The sequence below is a fragment of the Sinocyclocheilus rhinocerous genome, unplaced genomic scaffold (genome assembly GCF_001515625.1).
Source record: "Sinocyclocheilus rhinocerous isolate Xijiao unplaced genomic scaffold, SAMN03320098_v1.1 scaffold310, whole genome shotgun sequence".
In the NCBI taxonomy this organism is placed as follows: Eukaryota; Metazoa; Chordata; class Actinopteri; order Cypriniformes; family Cyprinidae; genus Sinocyclocheilus; species Sinocyclocheilus rhinocerous.
In genome coordinates, this window is record NW_015666531.1 from 152036 (window position 1) to 168976 (window position 16941).

Sequence of the window (16941 nt, forward strand, 5' to 3'; positions counted from 1 at the left end):
ATGCAACATGACAAGCAAGAGAGAGAAAAAACTGCGGGCGAGAGCGTTGCTGCCACGACACATCAATGATGAGAACGCAAGAGCCGAGGCCCGTGTGCAGCCCATCACTGTCGTGCCAGTGTAATCCCACCTGACAAGACGCACGCTTTCCCAGTACTGCTGCGCTAATAGACTGGAATGACACAGAAGGGCTGTAGATGTTGGCGGTGAAGTGCGCACTCCATGCGGCCCAGCTGGGTGACTCACAGCGCTGGCGTTCGACAGCTGCTTCAGACTCACGGATCACGAGACTCTCGCGCAGTTCAGTCAGATCCTGGCCTTTCAGGACAAGTAAACAATGCTTAAGTTGGAAGAACAACACAACATGCAAGAAATCAGTTTGCACAGATCATCTTTGAAGATTTTTGGGTGTTTGCACAAGAAAAAGTTTCTGACACGATGACAAGAAGTTGCAAAAATGGTGTATCTTTTAACAAAATACACCTTTTTTTCCACTAACAAAAAGTTTACCACTTAAAGTTAGGGGTTTATTCCAATCACTAACCTTAAGTATGAGCTACAGAAATAGTGATGCTTGACTTAAACGCCACTAATAGTGAAGTGCTTTTAGTCACCTTGATTCTTTTTAAAGGCAAGACACAAGCGGCAAAACCATTGTTTTTTTTATGCATTGGTCAACTTTGCTTCCATAACTTCAGACTAGTGGAAAGAAAACATCTAAAATACACATTTAATTGTCTATTTATTTCACATTATCTATTTGTGTCAGTAGATCTTAATTGTAATACATATCCTTAAATGTTTTTGTCTACTTGTAGCACTTGCATCAAATTTTAAGTTTTATTCCTAGTGTAATCTGAAGGTTTTTACAGAGAGATTTGTTTATATATCATTCACATTTTATCCCTTAAACATAATTTTTTGCTGACTGCTGACAGTACTGTCTGATATATATTGACAAAAAGAGAAATCCAAAATCCCCTCTGTAAAATCCTTTTAACGCTAATATGTCAATGAAATGAAACCTGGCTTTTATGCAGATTTATGTTCTTGAAATATATGCAAATAAGTGCATATTTAAACAACTTCAGAAAACGTGTAATGAAAATAAACTGCATTAATGTACTGTGATTAATAATTTTGGGATCATAGTGGTCTCTATTATAGTCAGTGTTGAGGGCAACCCAAGTTACGTAATCAGATTACTTTTTCAAGTAACGCATTACTTTTTATTTTACAAGAAAACGTTGAGTTACTTTTTCAAAAAAGTAATGCCAGTTACTCAGTTTTCCCATTTATTGACTGACAGCCCTCCAGTCCCCCTACTCAGATGAAAAAAAGTAACTAAGTAATGCATTGCTATTTTTTTAGTGAGTAATACAATATTGTAATACATTACTTTAAAAGCAACTTTCCCTAACACTGTGTTTTTTTTTTTTTGCCTATTCACTTGTGTCTTGCCTTAAAGCATGCAGGAAGGAATTATAAAAACTTCCAGAATCAATCTGGAGATTAAATGCAACCAGCTATCTTCATGCTGTTGCATTTCAAACTGAAGAAAAGTAAAGGTAAAAAACAAACAATAAAAGTCCAGATTATGATTCCAAATACATTCAACAGAGATATACAGGCCCGTACTGATCAACATTTAATACCACACTGCTGCCCTCTTGTGTCAGATACTGGAAATGACCAATTGTTCCCATTACAATCAACGATCAATACAGCTACAGCAATACATTATAATGGGAACGACATAGCTTTGTCACATCATTTGCTTTCAGTGTGTGTTTCACATAAGCTTTTTCATACTTTCTGAGCTGATTTTGGGAAAAATTCTGTGGGATTTAAATGAGATAAAATGTGCTACATTCTTATTGGTAGATTAAACATTTTCAAATTTCCTACAAAAACGTCTTTCTGTGCAGTTCTGCATATGCAAATGTGAAGTTCTGTACACATTTAATTAAAACAACATCCAAATGACTGAGTTAAAAATAACTATAACGTTTATTTTAACAAGAAAATCCCAAACAAGTCATACAGTGAGCTACAAACATAAAAATAGCATGGCTAAACGAAACCAAACAAATGAGCTGTGCCTGTGTTCTTCACATGTGTTTGTCAGAGATAATCGTCCTCATCAGTCCAGGACGAGTCGTCATCGATTGCATAATGAACCAGAGAGTCGTTAGACTCGGAGGAGTCCAGGAACACAGAGCTGTCGCTCTGAAAGAACGTGTCGCTGCTGCTGCTGCTGCTGCTGTCGTCATTTATTACCACGACTGCTGGAGAGACGCTTGCTTTCAGACCTGAGAACAGTTTATATTTTGTGTTTCAGACAGGACTTTATACTTTTAAAGCACCTTTTGTACGTAGAGGACTTGTTTTTAACCACACACCTGATCTTGACAGTTTGAGCGGAACAGCTGTTGGTTATATTGTTGATTGAAAGCAAGACACTACAGGCAAAAACTTGTTTTTATGCACTGCTCAATTTGGACAATTTGGTCTATTTGGCTTTTCCGATTAGGGTAAAAAAAAAAAAAACATCCAAAATACACATTTAATCTGGAGAAATGTAGCATTGCGTCACTTGCTCACCAATGGATGCTCTGCAGTGAATGGGTGCCGTCAGAATGAGAGTCCAAACAGCTGATAAAAACATCCACAAGTAATCCACAGCACTCCAGTCCATCAGTTAGTGTCTTGTGAAGACAAAAGCTGCATGTTTGTAAGAAACAAAATACGAGTCCATAATCCATAATAACGCTTCCTCCAGTGAAAAAGTGTTCTGGTCTGAATCAGGAGAGAAATCTGCACAGATCAAGCAGCGATTACAAGCCAAAACAGCTCTAAACAAATATGTGGCTGGATTTTGATGTGAGAGACAACAGGAGATGGACTTTTTCACTGGAGGAAGCGTTATTATTGATTATGGACTCATATTTGGGCTGGAAGCAATAGTTTGAACTTAAAAAAAAACTCCTTAATGCTGGATTTGTTTCAGCTTTTAAAGCGTTATTATTGATTATGGACTCATATTTGGGCTGGAAGCAATAGCTTGAACTTAAAAAAAAACTCCTTAATGCTGGATTTGTTTCAGCTTTTGTCTTCTCCAGATGTGAACTGATGGACTGGAGTGCTGTGGATTACTTGTGTGATGTTTTTATCAGCTGTTTGGACTCTCATTCTGACGGCACCCATTCACTGCAGAGCATCCATTGCTTAGACAGTGATGCAATGCTGAATATCTCCAAATCTGATGAAGAAACAAACTCATCCGCATCTTGGATGGCCTGAGAGTGAGTAAATCTTCAGCTCATTTTCATTTTTGGCTGAACTACTCAATGCTGCATTTCTCCAAATCTGATGAAGAAACAAACTCATCTACAACTTGAATAACCTAAAAGTACATTGTCAGCATATCTTCATTTTTGGGTGAACTATTCCTTTAATGCAGAAAAATCCATAACTTCTCAAAGACTCCCATCAGACGGTAGACGCAGTGATGTCACGCACCTCTCACCTTTCCGCTCATTGATCAGCGCCAGGCGTCTCTCTCTCATGTCAGCGCTCAGGTTCTCTACCATGCGGTCGATGCAGTTGTCCAGGACCAGAGAGCGCGTCTGAGACGTGATGGTCTGCCAGCACATGGGACACTTGTCCTTGCGCTTACGCCACTCTCGGATACAATGCTGACAGAAGCTGTGGGCGCAGTTCAGCGTCACGGCCTGAGGGGTCACAGAGGTCAAAGGTCGAGAGGAATAAGCGGCTAATTACCATCTGATGTAGACTGCACGCAAAACTGGAAAAGGATTACAAAACTCTCTAAAATTGTGGGTCTAATCTATTTTTGTGGCATCATTTCACACAAATCCATTCTGAAATGGCATGTAAGACCCAAACAAACTTTGATTGGTCACTTTACATCACAATAAGTTGCAAAATAAACCAGCATAAACCATCACTAAAATCTGACCATGCAAGATGGCAAAGATTGGAGTAATGATGCTGAAAATTCAGCTTTACAAAACAGAAATTACATTTTTACAATATATTGCAACCAAAAATATTTATTTTAAATTGTAATAATATTTCACAATGTTACAGTTTTAACTATATATTGTTATTCAAGTAAATGCAGCCTTGGTGAGCATAAAAGACTTCTTTCATAAACATAAATAAATCTTACCTCACACTTTTGAAACGAAGTATTTGGACATTTAAGCCACAGTTAAAACTGTACTTACTTGCCACTTGCTTTGATATTTCGCTACATAATGCATTTATTTCAGTGAAACCCGGGATGAGGACATTCTTCCATTCATAAAATGAAGTTTGCTAGGTTTCAAAAAACGAAACTATTGCTCAAAATAAATAAAAAACTAAACATCTTGGATTCTTTCTGATGTTCAGAGTTTGTGAATTTGTTAATTAATATAATTAACTACACTGCTGGTTATTCTAAAAAGACACGTGAACTTGCAAACAAATGGCTTCATACATTCACTAAAAATGATTAAAAGTAAAAGTACAATTATAAAAGTAAAAATGGCTCTGACGAAAAGCTCAAGCATTGTTTGTTTGCACTGCCACGTTGTTTTATATCTATTGCAATTAAATGCAAACATTTTTAAGTGTGATTTCAGTGTACCTTTTGGGGCCTTTGCATACTTCCATTGGAGTTTTTGCACAAAACACTACGTCAACCTACACTCTGTTTTTGACACTACTGAACTTTTATAGAAAAGAACATTTTGATCTTTTAAAAAGTCAGTGTTCTTCCCCTATCATTCCTACATATGATCACATGACCTTTCACATCATGTGTTTTTTACCTCAATGAAGAGCTCAGAACAAATGCTGCATTGCAGTTCACTCTCTAGCACTTCAGTCATCTGTGTGACCACTTCTTCTTTCTGAGCTTTGGCCTTTTCTTTCTCTTCCTGTGGGAGAAGGTTACAAATTATCGCATAGAACGGGTTATTTTTTATTATTTTTAGGCATTATGTCATTACACTTCCACAAAACACTATACGAATCTGGTGACCCATGAAGAGTTTGATGCACAACTCATTTTAGTCTATGAAAACACTAATGTGCATGACGGGATAAACTTCTGAAGCCTGACAGATCACGTTTCACTTTCATTATACAGGAAAGAACAGCTCGGAAATTCAACAGAAATTCACCGAAAAACAATACATTTTCACGTTCTGGCAAAACCTTTAAACGTCTGATCTCTTTCATTTAGTGCTCGTTTAGCCGCATTTATTTTACTGTACATTTATTTTCATGCTCAACCTTTCCATAGCTACCTTTGTAACTTCCAGCTCCTTATCTTTGGCTTGAAGAACTTCCTTGAATCCTTCGCGAGCGTGTTTGAGCTCCTCAATAACTTTCCGGTGCTGGCAAAGCAAAAGAAAACATTATGTAATACTTGTGCTTAAGCTCATGAAATATTGAAGATGTGCAGTTTATTTCTCTTACCTCTTTCAACGCCGCCTCAAGTTGTTTTTCCAAGCCTTCCTCATTCTGCTGTGCTTTTTCAGTCTTTGGGAAAACAACATATTTGTGTAAACACAGAAAATGTTATGGCTTTATATTATGACCCACAGCCTCCTCTCATGCCAGAATTAAGTTGTAAAATGATGTTCATTTTATTGATAGATCATCCAAAATTAACCAGGAAATTATTGGAGAGAACCAAAAGAAATGTATTTAGATGAAGCAGAAGCTTTTGAATCTTGTAGAAAATCAAGCAAAGTTTGCAGCAGATCATACAAGGTTGATAAGCAAGACATTTCAGCTACAGCTTATGCTTTATTAATTCATCTAAATGTGTGATGAGATGAAATGAGATGATCGTGGACTCTTAATGGGAAAGAGCAACATTAACTAGATATATTCTGAAAAAAATATATAAATATTAATATAATAAATATGCTCATCCAAATCTTGCCACAATGATGCTCTAGATACGGCTCTGAAATTCCTGTTAGATTTTGTATTATAATAAACTGTAATATTTTGAATGAGCTTTTATTTTTGCATATTTGGTTTATGTGTTTTGTTATGTGTTTATCATTTTGTTTTATTTTAATTACTATTTATCTTTAATTTATTTGATTGTTTTATTAATTTTAGTACATCAATTTAAACTTTTATTTCAGCTAAAAGTTTTTCATTTAAATGATTTATCTTTTTTAACTTTATTTCAAATAACAAAAATATTCTTTGATGATCATGGACTCCAAATGGGAAAGAGCAATGTGATCTAGATATATTCTTAAAAATAAATATAAACAAATAAATAATTCAATTTTTAAAAAAAAGTAAATATCTTCATCCAAACATATCTCACTGTGTTGATGCTCTAGATGAATTTATTATTTTAATCCTTTTTATTTTTTATATTTCTATTTAAATATAAAAATCAGATAAAACATAATTCTATAAAAAATTGCTTTCATTTCTTTTTTTATTTTAATTTTAGTCATTTTAGAACTTCTAATTTTTATTTCTGATTCAGTTGCCAAGGCAACATTTCTCATTTTCATTTTTCTATAATATTCATCTAATACTACATACGTTTTTTTCCATCTAATATTCATATTTTATTTCAGCTTAATTGCAAATAATGAAAATGATTTTTGATGATAACACTGGCCATCACTGCACTCTGTCTGTAGCCTAAATTGCATACTTCCATACTGCATACTAATTCATAGCATTCATAAAACAACAGGTGAAAATCTTCTGGCGAGATTCAAAAGTGTGCATATGAAGGATATGGACACTTTATTATACGATGAGGCCATGGGAGAGGATTTCTGAACAAATGCAGCCATTCACTACAAAAAAACATGACTCATTGGCCGCTCACCTCCAGACGTTGCTCCTCCTCACAGAAGGATTTCTCCAGGGTCTCTATGCGTTTGAGCGCCTGCTCCTGCTGTGACCTCAGCTGACCCCGCAGCAGCTCCAGCTGCGCCTGCAGATCCTGCATCTCCCGCTCTCTCTCCGGCGTCTGATGCTGCTGCCGCTCCAGCTCCGCCGCGCGCTTCTGCGTGTGGCCCACGCGGCCCTTCAGGACCATCAGGTTCCTGTTGTAGCGGTGTACGCTAGCCAGCTGCTGAATGCTTTCACTGCCGCCGCTCGAGCTGCTTCCCGCTTTATCGCCGCTTCTGTCCTCCTCCAGGGGTTTAGAGAAGAACTGCTCCGTTTCCCGGCATTCCCTGGACGGACAGGGCTGCGCACGCGACTTATCCGGGCCGGAGCTGCGGTACAGCTTGGATTTGGAGTTCTGCGTGGGACACGGCTCCGACTCGTCTCCATCGAACTTACGCTTTGAGTTTTTCAGTTTTTGGCCTATGGAAGCAGCGTCGGATTCTCTGCTAAGATTCCCAGATAAGAAGGATTTGACTTCACTGAAATTCTTCTGGACGAGGATGTAGTCGAACTCCACGGGGTTGCCGTCGAGAGGGACGCCGAGCCCCACAGAGTCACCCTGCTTGAGTAAAAACGGGTTTCCAGCCGGTATCCGGCTCCCATTTATCCACACGCCATTCAGACTCTGGGTATAAAGACAGGAAAAACAAGTTAGACACATTTCAATAAAACACAATATACAAAACACTGTTTTACATTTACATGGCAGGTACAGGGATTAAAGTTTTCCGTCAGTACATAAAGACAGTCGCTTGCTTCATTCCTGAATGAATCAGCTGTTCAAACGAATCAATCGAATGAATGATTCAGTGATAAAATCAGTGACTTGCTGCTACCTGCTGGCGGATTTAGTTACATTTTTAGCGTATAATTTCAGTTATTTAAATCATTTAATATTTCTTTAATAAGACAAATAAGTTACCAATCATATGAAATTAGTATTAATAAATTAATTTGTACTACAGAGGTGGCACAGAAGATTACAAAAGTGGCTCGTAGGTACATTTTCAGATGTTTAATGAGGCTCAGAGGTGGCATGAGTGCAATTAAATTCATAAATTCATGTGGAGATTAATGTTTTAAATATAAAATTTTGAATACAGAAATATGATTTAAATAACTGAAAATATAAGCTAAAAATGAAACAATCCGCCAGCAGGTGGCGGCAAGTCACTGATTTTATCACTGAATCATTCATTCAATTGATCAGTCTTTATGAACTGACAGAAATCCGTGTCGTAACGATGGAACTTTAATCCCTGTATATTTTTTATATATATATATATGTGTGTGTATATTAGACTTGTGCCGGTATTCGGTAATGCGATATATCACGGTAATGAATATGCACGGAAGCAAGTGACTGTCTTTATGAACTGACGGGAAAACTTTAATCCCTGCAGTTATTTTAATATTATTTGTATATTATTTAGTGCTGTCAAATGATTAATCGTAAGCAAAATAAAAGTTTTTGTTTACATAATATGCGTGTGTACTGTGTATATTTATTATGTATATATAAAGACACACATACAGTATATATTTTGAAAATATTTACATTTACATGTATATATTTATATTCATATAAATTATATCATATATAAATATATTTAATATATAAACGTAACATTTTTCTTAAATATATACATGCATGTGTGTGCATTTATATATACATAATAAATATACACTGTACACACATATATTATGTAAACAAACTTTTATTTTGGATGCGATTAATCGCGATTGACAGCACTAATATTAATATTTTTAATTATTTTGAATAGCTTTTATTTTCCATTTTAACCTTAGTAATAATGGGTTTTGTCTTTTATTATTTTTTATATTTCTATATATTAATATTTATTTAATATATTTCTGTATATTATCTATCAATATTTTGAATTAGCTTTATTTTTTATTTTCAGTTTTCTTTTTTAGTTTAGTTTAAGATTCAGTAATTTTATTTGCTTTTGTCATTTCTATTATTTTTTTTTTCTTAAATATTTCTATAGATTCAATTTATTATTTTATTTCTGTTTATTATTATTTTATTTCTGTTTTATGGCACCAGTGTTATTTCTTAATATTTAATTGGGTCATTCCGTGTCAAATCAACCAAATTTCAAAAACCTCCCCGGCTCAAATATTTGATTTTGCTAATATTTTTTCTGAAGAAAGACAAATTACAAGGGGGTAAAAATGACTTCAGAAAGATGGCAGCATCATAATGTTATTTTTACACAGAGATTGGTAGGTCTGTTAGTAAAATCTGCTGACTTTAGCCATTTTTGTTGCATTATGTGCCAACGGTGACCATTCAAAAAATGTGGAAAGAGCTATTTTCAAGTTCTTTCTCCAAAGTTTGCGTGCCTGTAACTCTAGAAGTATTAAAGATATCTTAATGCCCTTTTAGATACTGGGTCTTAACAAACTTTCCTTTTGGCATCTTTATTATTAAAGCCCTATATGGTTCGGTTCCAGAGATATTGGAATTTCAATATGGCTCCAGGAGTAAACGGTTAAATTGTACACATTTAAACCAAATGTGGGTCATTTTGCAAAACTATGATACTTCTTTTCTTTTAAAGAGGAATGTCTGAAGAAAAAATAAACTAGGGATGCATCTCATTTACTTCTGTCAAAGCAACTGCATTGTCTGAGTGCCATAAATTTTATTTTTCCAAAGTTTGCATGCCTATAACTCAAGAAGTTAAAGATATCGCAATATGATTTTAGATTCTAGTTCTTAATAAACTTTTCTTTTGGGATCTTCATTTTCAAAGCCCTGCATCATTCAGTCCCAGAGATGTGGGGATCTCAATGAGGCTCCAGATTCAGATTGTTGAATATTACCTATTTTTAGTATTTATTTATTTTTTGTACTGCGTTAGGCTAACCAAGACTTGTCATAGCACTTGCATTTTATTGCTCTTTTGTTGATTTGATTGCTTTATTTGTCCTCATTTGTAAGTCGCTTCGGATAAAAGCGACTGCTAAATGTACTATCTTTTATTATTTATATATTAATTTATATTCCGCTTTAATGTATTTTTATTTCAGGTCTGTTTCAGAGCCTGTCAGACAGACAGATAGAATGACAAAAACACAGAAATACATAGACAGAGAGACTGAGGGACAGCTTAATAGACCAACAGACAGATACTACACCTTATTATCCGTCACTGTCCACTCTCCATCAACATTTCTCTTGAACAAACAGTGAATTCTGGATATCATCAGTGGACAGCCGGTCGACAGAATCTGATGGGTCACATTTAGACCACGACCAACAGAAACCTGAATAAAAAGAGAGAGAAGAGCAATAAGCTATCATGTATTTAGATCATGAAATCAATCAAATAAAAATGTATACATATTTGAAGCCATTGATTAACCTATTGACAAACACCTTTGTTTCTTAAATTGTAAATCCCAAAACTTTCACATTTAAATTCAGTATTAGTTAAAATGCACATAGCTGACACATAGGGACTGCAGATGAAAACTAGCCTGAATGGCTAAATCTGGCACATTTACATAATTGAGTGCTTATGCTACACTTGAGTGCTTATGCTAATCAATGTGCATTGTCCCTTTTAAAAATAATAATAATAATAAAAACATAACTCAGAAAAGCAATGAATATGAGAATATAAAGAGTTGCTTTGACTCCAACATTAATGTAGGTCAATAAATCTGTCTCAACCTACAGTTAAACGCTTAAATTTGCCTCAGAAAGCTGCATGTCAAATTCAGTCTCTGAATATAATAAGCAGATATAAATAGATGAGGTTTATTCAGCAAACATGCACCTCTGAGCCCTCGAACAGATGCAGCCAGGCACGGTCTCTCCCCACACGCTGTAAACACCAGATTTTGTCTTTTTCAGAACCCTCTTCCTCGGTGTTTAAGGAAGGAGGCTCCACAGTCTTTTCCATCATTCCTGCGCCATTAATTAGCGTGAAGTTATATTGTTTTTATTGTGTTGTCCGCCACATACCGCCATGAAAACTGCACAAGAGTTTTTCACAAGAACACAGCGCTTCCACTCTACACGCCTGCGCGCGTCACGTGACGCCCAGCGGAGTCTCTGATTGGCTGCGGGGGGTTAGGGATTGAAGATAATTGGCTGAGCGCACTATTGAAGGCGTTTGACTCTGACAGTTGGTTCTTCTCCGCAAGAGGGCAGTTGGAGGCTCAGAGAACCGAATTCTTCGTTGAGCGGCATTTAAATGCAAAGACGTTTTTTTGTCTTAATTAAAACTTTTGTAAACTAAAAATAGTATGTTTTAAAAGTTGTACATTTTACAGGTTACTACCTGCCTTAGAAGTGTAAACGAGGGCAGCGATTTCAATACAATTATTTTTAAAAACCCTCATCGAATTAAGCACAAACGCCTGTGATTGTGTCATCCTGATCAACGCTGAGAAAAGTAACATGTGTCACGTGATAACCCATGCGCGCCGTTTCAGCAGCATTCTTGACAGTAATTTACTCTTAATATTAATAATAATAAATATCAGTAAATAGCTATTTAATTTAAAATATTCAATTAAAAAAAAAATTTTTTTTAGACCTAACGTTATCTGGCGACACCGTTTTTAATAACTGCTTCAGGCTCATTGCTAATCTACAGCTGTAAGTATTTTGTGCTTCGCTTTACTGTATTTACTTTGTGTCTCAATTAGCATTTCATATGTACAAAAAATATATATTTCTATCATGAGTGGTTCGGTAAATTTAGCGACCCCTAGTGACTGCGATACACGATAATCACATTTTTGCTAGATTTTTCAATATAATAATATCTAAAATATTACTTTTGGTCCTCATATCCTATCATTATTTCCTTACGCTTACGATCTTGAGGCAAATACAAAGTACAATTCTTCCTTTCAAAGTAAGTGTGGCCCTTTAAACCTCTCTGAAAGTAAACAAATGAAGGTTATCTTATCTGAACAAAGCTTACAGTTAGACAAACAGTAGCAGACAGAGAAAACAGAGCCTGCTTATTATGAAGGCAACTATAAATCTTTCATTTCAAATGAAAAAATCATGGATTTGACTCACTTTAAAGAACAGAAAGACGCCAGAAGAGGATTATAAGCTATTCAAAAACTCCTTCCACAAAACATCATCTTCTGACTAGTATGATAAAATATTGATAAAATTCATATAAATTATTTTTCCTGCACTGCCAGTATCTAAACACAGGTCAGGCACATAATTGTAGATGTTTCAACCTTATTAAAGAGACACAAACACAGAATATGATATTATGCACGCAATATATTATATAAAAAATGACAAACACTCAAAAAACAACAGAAAATCATCAAAAGCAGTACCCCTTATTCATAAATCAGAGAAAACAGAATTACACAGATGTGATTCAGTATATACACTCCTGAACATGCCGACATGATCAACGCATCTTTGGCTGAAAGCTTAAAGAACAAATATGAATATGGCTTTTAGAGCTAGCATTATGATTTGTGTTTGGAAAACAAACATATCTGTTTCATTCTCTTACCCTATCACTAGAGCAAGCGATATCTCTCATGCACACTTACACATATACAGTATTCACCCAGAACACAATAAAAGCATGCATTTCAGATCCATTTCCACAGAAACATTTGGCAACTCTTTTGAGCATGTCAGCTTTTCCTCCCTAAAGGCATAACGGAAATCACAGAAAGGAAACAAAGAGGAAACACGCAGAGAAGGTCAGCTGGAAACAAAACACGAGGTCCACCGTTGTGTCTTCCAAATTCTCCAAACCAAGCACAGTTTCTTTGGCTTCATGTCAAGGCTGTAAAGATGACATTTCACAACTTATATAGCCTAATTCTTCCATCCCAGGAACGTTTATGCTGCTGTGAACCTCAACGTCTACTAAGTGTCTCAGTTGGGAAAATAAATAGACTCTTGCATGCAGTTCACAGCGAGTATGGATAAACGTCTGGAGCCAAACCTGTTTAACTGATGAAAATAACAGAGCAAGTTGCATACAAAATACTGTGCAGTCATTCCTGTCTTCCACGTACATTTACGCAAGATATTAAACACAATGTTAGGCAACAAAGTAGCTACACGTCAAAAAAAGACAGCTGGAAACAAAACACGAGGTCCACCGTTGTATCTTCCAAATTCTCCAAACCAAGCACAGTTTCTTTGGCTTCATGTCAAGGCTGTAAAGATGACATTTCCACAACTTATATAGCCTAATTCTTCCATCCCAGGAACGTTTATGCTGCTGTGAACCTCAACGTCTACTAAGTGTCTCAGTTGGGAAAATAAATAGACTCTTGCATGCAGTTCACAGCGAGTATGGATAAACGTCTGGAGCCAAACCTGTTTAACTGATGAAAATAACAGAGCAAGTTGCATACAAAATACTGTGCAGTCATTCCTGTCTTCCACGTACATTTACGCAAGATATTAAACACAATGTTAGGCAACAAAGTAGCTACACGTCAAAAAAAGAAATGATCGGAAGAAACCCAGATTAGAAAGGGTGGAGAGCACAAATGCAAATAGCCATATGCAAATGTAAGAATGTTTACAAGGCACATTAAACACGAATTCACACATCTAAATACACCACCAAAATATGTCCCTATGTTAAAAACAAACATAAAACAACCCAAAAGATCTTCCATTTTTAAGAAACGTCAGTAACGGAAGACGGAAGGAATGTTACATTCAAACTATTGTTATTTACAGCAAACACCCATCTGGATGTTGTTTGCTGGAAGGTTTACGATTTGTGATGAAATTCTTTTAAGAAAGAAATTGTTAAAATGCAATGTTAAAATGCACGTTTTTGCACCTTGAACAATTTCCCTATGTTCAAGTGTCAGTAATATTCAAATTATGCAAATCTGCTAAAGTCATGATCTCAGGAAACATATTCAGGTCATATTTCACCACAAAATCAAACAAGAAGTGTTTTTTTACATGTATTATTGTGCTGTATGCATATAAAATGAAGCCAGTTTTATCAAGACCATTAATATGTTTAGTTCTGTGACATTTTTAACACAATTAAGCACATTTCCAAGGACAAATTCTCATTATCTTAATGCCAAGAGCCAGTGATACATCATTTAAATTGTAAAGCATTAATAATCATGGTATTATCACTCAAAAAATTGGTGTAGAAACGATTTTCACTCATAAATTGCTTTTAAATTTCACATTTAATTACAAAGAAACTGCACAGTGAATTAAACAAGAAATTTTGAAGTAGAAAGACTAAAACAGTATTTTCTTGTAAAATGTGCACCAATAATATTTGCGTTATTACAACTAATTTTGTAACAGTGTACTGGCTTTAGTGCACGCTCATTTAAAATATATATATATTATAGTCAATTTCTACTATAAAATGCATTGCAAAAAAATTTATTTGAAGTTGTAAGATTACTGGAGTTTGTTTTACAAGAAAACACTATTTCAGTCTTACCTCAAAATTTCACATTTCATTGTTGATTCTTTGTAATTATTTGTGAAATTAACAAGCAATTTCCTGCGTGAAAACTGTAAAGCATACACTGAAACAATTTTCCCTCTGAAATTTCTAGTCAATTTCACAAATAATTACTAAGAAATGGCAACTGACACTAAATTAAACAGGAAATTTTCAAGAAGACTGAAAAAGTGTTTTCTTGCAACACAAGAATATTTTCTATAATAGTTTTTTTTTTTCAGTGTTGTAATTATAACAATAGGGGGATAATTCAGAAGCATTATATTGTAATGAGAATATTTTGTTTTTTGGTTATGTTGTGAAAATTCGACCTGAGATTCATCCACAATGTGCACAATATACACACCATTATAGCTCACATTTTCCTGTTTTTGGTGAAAGCAAAACCTTTAACCTGCATCATTTAACCCTGATGTTCTGAATGGCACTTAAACTGTCATAAGTGAAAGCGTCCAGCTCAGAGTCGAGCTGCGTAGTTGATGCACAGCGTGTGGTCGCGAACGTCCCCCCATCCTCCGTTCTTCATGTGAGGCTGATGCTCCACCGGCCCAAGGTCCGTCAAGGTCAAAGCGGGAGGGAAAAGAGCCGTCTGCGCCTCTTTAAGCACTTCATCCACCCTCTCCTGAGCCTTTTCCGGCCGGCAATCCTCCTTCTGATGCAGGCCGCAATCTCCCGTGTGAAGAACCCGACTTCCAAGAGCCACCAGAACCTTGAGAGGTTTGGAGATGAATGTACCAGACAAGCTCTGCAGGGTCCAGTCCCAGTTATAATCATCATAGGTGTGCTCCACCGGCCCAAGGTCCGTCAAGGTCAAAGCTGGAGGGAAAAGAGCCATCTGCGCCTCTTTAAGCACTTCATCCACCCTCTCCTGAGCCTTTTCCGGCTGGCAATCCTCCTTCTGATGCAGGCCGCAATCTCCCGTGTGAAGAACCCGACTTCCAAGAGCCACCAGAACCTTGAGAGGTTTGGAGATGCATGTACCAGACAAGCTCTGCAGGGTCCAGTCCCAGTTATAATCATCATAGGTGCAGAATGCATGATTGCATCCCATCAGTTTGTAGTAGAGCTCTCTGGAGATGCCCATTCCTATGTTATGCTTGGTGGACAGCCATCCTGCCGTCTCGGTTTTGCTGGAAAGCTCGTGGAAGCCTGATAAACCGTCATGGTTGCCTACGGCGAGGATGTCGCAATCCCCGCATTTGGTTTTCCTGAGCTCGGCCATGGATTTGAAGTATTCGTGGAAATCTGGGAGAAGGTAGTTGTCTTCCTCGATGACGACGACAAAGCCGTTGTATCCCCGAAGAACCCTCACTCGCTCGAACACGAAATGCAGCTTCCACCACCAATGGTGTTTGGTTTGGGTGATGGACGCTTCCCTGTAGTGTCCGTACGAATCCGGGTGCTCTGCGTTCGAACAGCCCTTTTTTACGGCATCCTCCTTCGATATGTCTCTCGGACAATCTTCGGGATCCTGTCCTGGGAATTCGTTGGGATACAGCTGGATGCTGTAGGGGAAATAGATCTGGAGGACCTTGCAGAAGCCGATTCCTTTGACCATATCGGAAATTTCCTCCGAGAAATAGTCGTGACTGAATATCACAAGCGTGTTTTGTATTCCAGTGACTTTTTCCAAGGACTGTATGAGCATTTTGAGGTACGCCGGACGATTGTGGACTTGCACGACGACAACCACCTCAGGATCCAATGGAAACTTGTCTCTATTCTGAATGAACTGGCGGTAGTTGCTGTCATAGACAGACTTCCTCATATTCTCAATGGTCCCGTAGTCAAATTTAACCATTATAGCAGTCTGTGAGACCTCTTTTTCAGTCACCTCCACGTTTGTTTCGTCTTTAGTCCGTCGTATGGTGTAAAACAACATTATAAACACAATTAAAATGACGAGGAACGCAATAAAGTTCTTCTTCAACAACCGGAATCTCATTTTCACAGTCAAAGCACCGTGGAAATCAAAAGCTCTGGATCATACGCTGCTGTTACGCGTCTGTTGTGGACACAATCCGGGCATTTCCACCGCGAGCGTTCAGGTGAAACACGGACATCGTTCTGTCAAGAGAAGTTAATGAGTGAGTTTTGTCCTTTGAAAGCGCGGAATACACACGCGACTCGTAAAGCGGCGCGTGAGATGATGATAATGATATTTTGTCGTAAGTCTGGTTGTTTGTAAAGCGCGAGCTACTCACCCTCATAAAGTGTCATGTGCAACAAAGTTGGAAGCAGGAAGAGAAAGTGCTGAGAGAATGAGGAGGTCTCTACTGCTGACGTGTGCTTACAGCACGCGCTCGCTCCTCCTCACTCCAACACGACACACAACTATACTTGTGACATACTTAAGATATGATTCAAGCTATTATTTTTAAATATGTCAGTAATATCTGTTAAAATATTATGCACTCATAAATAAATATAGGCTACCATTTTATTTGTTATACTATCATTTAGATAAAAAAATATATATAATTAAATGCAA

General features: G+C 36.8%; 2 protein-coding genes across 3 annotated transcripts; both read right to left on the reverse strand.

The window, feature by feature from the left end:
• Positions 1-1987: 1987 nt before the first annotated feature.
• LOC107732490 (E3 ubiquitin-protein ligase RNF8-like) lies at positions 1988-11042 on the reverse strand. 2 transcript variants are annotated; one of them, XM_016543836.1, is made up of 8 exons: positions 10767-11039; positions 10123-10251; positions 6890-7579; positions 5494-5556; positions 5322-5411; positions 4842-4949; positions 3530-3734; positions 1988-2312 (listed from the first exon to the last, which is right to left on the reverse strand). In XM_016543836.1, exons 1-8 carry the CDS (start codon positions 10893-10895, stop codon positions 2125-2127), a joined length of 1602 nt encoding a protein of 533 aa, XP_016399322.1. In that variant the 5' UTR covers positions 10896-11039; the 3' UTR covers positions 1988-2124. The 2 variants fall into 2 exon arrangements, with proteins under 2 accessions (XP_016399322.1, XP_016399324.1); XM_016543838.1 differs by having other exon boundaries at positions 2192-2312; positions 3523-3734; positions 10767-11042.
• Positions 11043-14674: 3632 nt separating this feature from the next.
• On the reverse strand, positions 14675-16724 carry LOC107732491 (alpha-1,6-mannosyl-glycoprotein 2-beta-N-acetylglucosaminyltransferase-like). Its single transcript, XM_016543839.1, has 2 exons — positions 15406-16724; positions 14675-15159 (listed from the first exon to the last, which is right to left on the reverse strand). Exons 1-2 carry the CDS (start codon positions 16393-16395, stop codon positions 14908-14910), a joined length of 1242 nt encoding a protein of 413 aa, XP_016399325.1. The 5' UTR covers positions 16396-16724; the 3' UTR covers positions 14675-14907.
• Positions 16725-16941: the final 217 nt, after the last annotated feature.

Coding starts and splice junctions, on each gene's coding strand:
- LOC107732490 (XM_016543836.1), bottom strand. CDS start 10,895: ATGATGGAAAAGACTGTGGAGCCTCCTTCCTTAAACACCGAGGAAGAG. Junction 10,252..10,766: donor ATCTGTTCGAGGGCTCAGAG/GTGCATGTTTGC, acceptor CTTTTTATTCAG/GTTTCTGTTGGTCGTGGTCT. Junction 2,313..3,529: donor GCTGATCAATGAGCGGAAAG/GTGAGAGGTGCG, acceptor AACTGTTCTCAG/GTCTGAAAGCAAGCGTCTCT.
- LOC107732491 (XM_016543839.1), bottom strand. CDS start 16,395: ATGAGATTCCGGTTGTTGAAGAAGAACTTTATTGCGTTCCTCGTCATT. Junction 15,160..15,405: donor GCATCTCCAAACCTCTCAAG/GTTCTGGTGGCT, acceptor AAACCTCTCAAG/GTTCTGGTGGCTCTTGGAAG.